The sequence below is a fragment of the Nannospalax galili genome, unplaced genomic scaffold (assembly GCF_000622305.1).
Source record: "Nannospalax galili isolate Female #2095 unplaced genomic scaffold, S.galili_v1.0 scaffold113, whole genome shotgun sequence".
Taxonomy (NCBI): domain Eukaryota; kingdom Metazoa; phylum Chordata; class Mammalia; order Rodentia; family Spalacidae; genus Nannospalax; species Nannospalax galili.
In genome coordinates this window covers 5572705-5576819 of record NW_008335444.1, presented here as the reverse complement: position 1 = coordinate 5576819, position 4115 = coordinate 5572705, and the positions used below count along the sequence as shown (strand labels likewise).

The 4115-nt window shown below is 37.9% G+C and overlaps 1 protein-coding gene across 7 annotated transcripts in view; it reads right to left on the bottom strand.

Moving 5' to 3' along the window:
• Nucleotides 1-4115, bottom strand: part of Ppp1r12b (protein phosphatase 1 regulatory subunit 12B) — a 264563-nt gene that overhangs the window by 170914 nt on the left and 89534 nt on the right. For all 7 annotated transcript variants that reach the window (XR_003849129.1, XM_029562176.1, XM_029562177.1 and 4 more), the window contains exon 8: nucleotides 2784-2923. Coding sequence is in view for 6 of the 7 variants with exons in the window: in XM_029562176.1 (XP_029418036.1) it covers nucleotides 2784-2923 (140 nt within the window). In the remaining variant the exon portion in view is untranslated. The remainder of the gene's footprint in view (nucleotides 1-2783; nucleotides 2924-4115) is intronic.

Genomic DNA, 4115 nt, shown 5'->3' with positions numbered 1-4115 from the left:
ATTGAATTAATACACGCATACGATATATTACTCAGTATAAACCCTATAAGACATAAAATTGAATGAGGTTTGAACCTTTAAAAAAGATCTCCATTTCATTATTAAAATACACAGTTTCATACAGAAAAATTTTTTTTAATGCAATTAACACTTAGATGTTTGCACATGCATTTCTAATCTCTGTATATCTGATTATTACTAGTGACAGTTGGTTAATTTCTTTCTAATAGAACTCACCTAACAAATATTTATGATGGCTTGAAATTAATTTTTAAGACTTCTTTTTAAAATATTTTATGATTTTTTTGTGTATGAGTGTATTGCCTGCATGTATGTGAGTATACCCCTGCTGTTCAATGCTGCAGAGGTCAGAAGAGGGCTTCAGATTCCCCTGGAACTGGAGTTAAGGATGGTTCATAGCCGCCATGTGAATACTGGGAATTGAACCCAGGTCCTCTGCAAGAGCAGTCAGCACTCTCAACCACTGACACAAATAAAAATTCAAGGGCAAGAAAGCTCAGGTCATATTTGAGGAAATCCAGTTTAGCCTCAATAGGCTTGTGCCTATGTATATCACTGGAAAGATCAATTGGAGCTAGATTATCAAAGGCCTTGAAGGCTAGGCTACAGAGCTGAAACTTACTCTACAGACACAGACAGAAAGACGGCAGTATCACAGGTTTCTGAACAGAGTGTACCTTGATCATAAGGATGCTGTCAATATTTTATTCCAATAGCAGTGTGGACAGGGTCTGTGAGGAACAAGGCCTGGGGCAGGAATACAAATCATGGACTAATGGCAGCAGTTCTGGCAGCTCTCTCCCATTTTTCTAATACCACAGTGCCTAACAAAACAATGCAGCAAAGAGCAATCTCAAATATTAATTCCAGATATCTAAAGGTTAGACTATGGGACTACCCAATAAATAATAACAAAAAATACACACTTGTTATTTTTTGTTGTTGTTTTGGTCTTTTTGAGACAGGGTCTCCCTGTAGCCCCAGCTGTTCTGGAACTCACTATGTAGACCAGGTTGGCCCTGAACTCACAGAGATCCACCTGCCTCTGCCTCCTGAGTGCTGGGATTAAAGGCATGTGCCACCACGCCCGGCATACACTTGTAAATTTTAATAGATGTAATACTGCATTTCCAGAGCAAGCTATAGCTGATTAAAAACAGGAAAAAAAAAAAAAAAAAAAAGAAAAAGGAAAAGAAATTCAAGACTCCATGGATGTAAGGTCAATCTCCTTTACTGAAAATTTACCTGGTACCTTCTCTACAGAACGGATGGCTTCTAACTTACTTTGGTCATATTCAACAGACAACAGATTGGGACATGAAGGACAGTGCTTTCCCATGACTGAAACTGTCAGCAAAGCCAAACCTCATGAGAAGCCAGGGCCCAGATCAGTAAAACGTCTCCATTATAGGTAAAGCCAACAGAATTCAGAAGAAACACAGAATATTATAAACTTAGCACACAACCCTTTCCTCCTCCAACTTAGTCTTCAAGCAGGAAACATTTCTTCTTAATGTGGACTTAAATCTGAAGGGGTAATATGCTAGAGAATGCATGACACATGTGTTATAAAATGTTAGCTCATTCTTACTTACAGTTACTCAGGAGGACTCTTCTATTGCAGCTGAACTACTTTTCAATAAAATTAGGTATTCACTTTCTTTTTTCACTGTTTACCTACCTCTAAGTCCTAAGTATGGAATAGTTTATAGCATATTGGTCTGACCATGTTCAATACCTCATTCTCACTTATTAGTTCCTAGCTTATCAAATAGTGAACATAAGAAGTTCTGTATGATGTGTACTTGGCCCTGCATTTCTGTAAGTCCCACACTTGACCCTCCATTCTGTGGGTCCCATATCTGTAGATTTGGCTTCCTCTTTGGGGAGAGGATAGACAACACTAGGGATTGAACTTAGGATCACAAGCATGTAAGACATGTGCTCTACCACTGAGCTATAGCCCCAGCCCTTCAATTTACTACAGACTGAAAATATTTGAAAACAAAAAGGCCTTCATTTGTGCTGAATGTATACAGATGTTTTCCTTAATTTTTCTGGATATATTTATTTTTTTCTTTATCCCCTAAGCAATATAATGTAGTAGCTATTTACATAGAATTTATACTGCATTAGGTAGTATAAGCAACCTAGAGATGATTTCAAGTACACAGGAAGGTGTGCACACAAACACTGTGCCAACATATGGAAGAGGCTTGAGCATCTAAGGATTTTGGTTATCTGTGGGTATCCTAAAGACAATCTCCCATCTCCCATGGACACTGAAGGACAAATGTATATATTATTAATAAGAGTAATAAAGGTAACTGTGACTTGTTCCTTTATTAATTCCCTCATTCAGTAACTGAAGAAGCTTTACATGATGAGGAGAAAAAAAATTATTTTGAATCCTGTTTAGGGACTCAGACTAACACAAGAACTAAATGCAGGTTTTCATCAGTGTGTTGAAAATATCTGACTAAAAGTACCTTTCACAAGTTCCATATGTCTCAGTACACTGGCTTCTTACAATCTAGTGTCTATGTCACACTTATCAATCTGAGGTCAGGATACCTGGACCCTCATGCCAGATTTTTCTGTGCCCCTTTATCATATTGCTGCATCAGGTGTATTTTAGAAAAGCTCATGGCTTTTATAAGCTTGCTGTCATTAACAATGGGATCAGCCTTGTCCTTGGGAACTGAACTTCATGCTCTTTTTGGAGCCCTCTGACAGGCAGTGGATGTGAAGGACTGTATTACCTGCCTCCTTCTCAGTTTCTGACTCAGAAGCCTCATCTTCACCTTCCTCTTCCTCTGAGCTGGAGCTGCTGGATTCTTTGTTTTCTTCCTCCATTTGTTGGGACTTGGGTATCTCTTCCTCATAAAGCATCTTCTCTTTGCTAAATTAAAGACACACTTTGAAAACAATTCAGGAATGACAAATCATTTAAATTCAATGACAATTAGATATGATAAAAGGAACAAATCTATAATCTTTCTGTAGAAACAAGAGTAAGAACACAATGAAATCCTTCTTTACACCTCTGAATTCTCATGGTTTTTCATAGTCTAAGATTTAGTAGTGATTTTAGAGTATGACTCAGGAGACTTGGTCTGTTCAACATATAGATAAAAGAAAACCATTAAGTGCCTTTAGTCCCAGCACTGGTGAGGCAAGGGCAGGCAGATCTCTGTGAGTTCAAGGCTAGCCTGGTCTACAAAGCAAGTTCTAGGCCAGCTGGGGCTACAGGGAGACCCTGTCTCAAAAAGACCAAAAAAAACCCCAAACAAACAAAAAAAAAGAACCATGAATAGTGATAATATGATGATGGTAGGGGAGGTAAGTATTCAACAAATCATCTAGTAAGTGTTTACTAAGTATTTACTATATGCCAGGAACCATGGTAGACAGTGAAACAGTAATAATAAAAAAAAAAAAACAAACAAATTCCTGAGATGATGCTGTACCCAGTATAGTAAGGGGAACAGGTAGGACTAAGAACCCTTAGGCTAGTGTTTGCTAAACATCATCACAATTTGGCTTGTTGACAGTTACGCTCATTCATTAAAGGAAGGGCAAGCAGGGTCCATGGACCCTCACTGGAGTATCCAGCCACTCTTCCCAGCCAACTATATGTAATGTGGACCTAAATATATAATCTGGGGAAGACTAGGAAGAGAAGGCTTGATCCATGCTAGGTAAAGGCTTTCCAGGGGGCATACCCCCAGGTCACTCATACACCTTAGCAACTCCTCAGTCATCTCTGCAAATAAGCTCAGTAAATTCATTGTTCTCCAAGAAAACTGTTTGATAGTAGAACCTTAAAAGGCGATAAGCATTGCTTAGCTTCCCCAGGAAAAGAATTCTCAGAACAGATAGAAAATTTATTTGTTAATATTTTTAAGTCTCATAATTATTAAAAAAGAAAATGAGAATGTAAAAGATGTTAAAAGGATATGGGAATGGAGGTATTTTCCAAAATAGAAAAAATGAGAAAGCCTAAGCAAGTGATAAGGGTCTGTGTAGATTTGCTATGATGTACAAAGGATGAGACAGAAATAATATACACATAATCTTAAAATTTCTAAGCT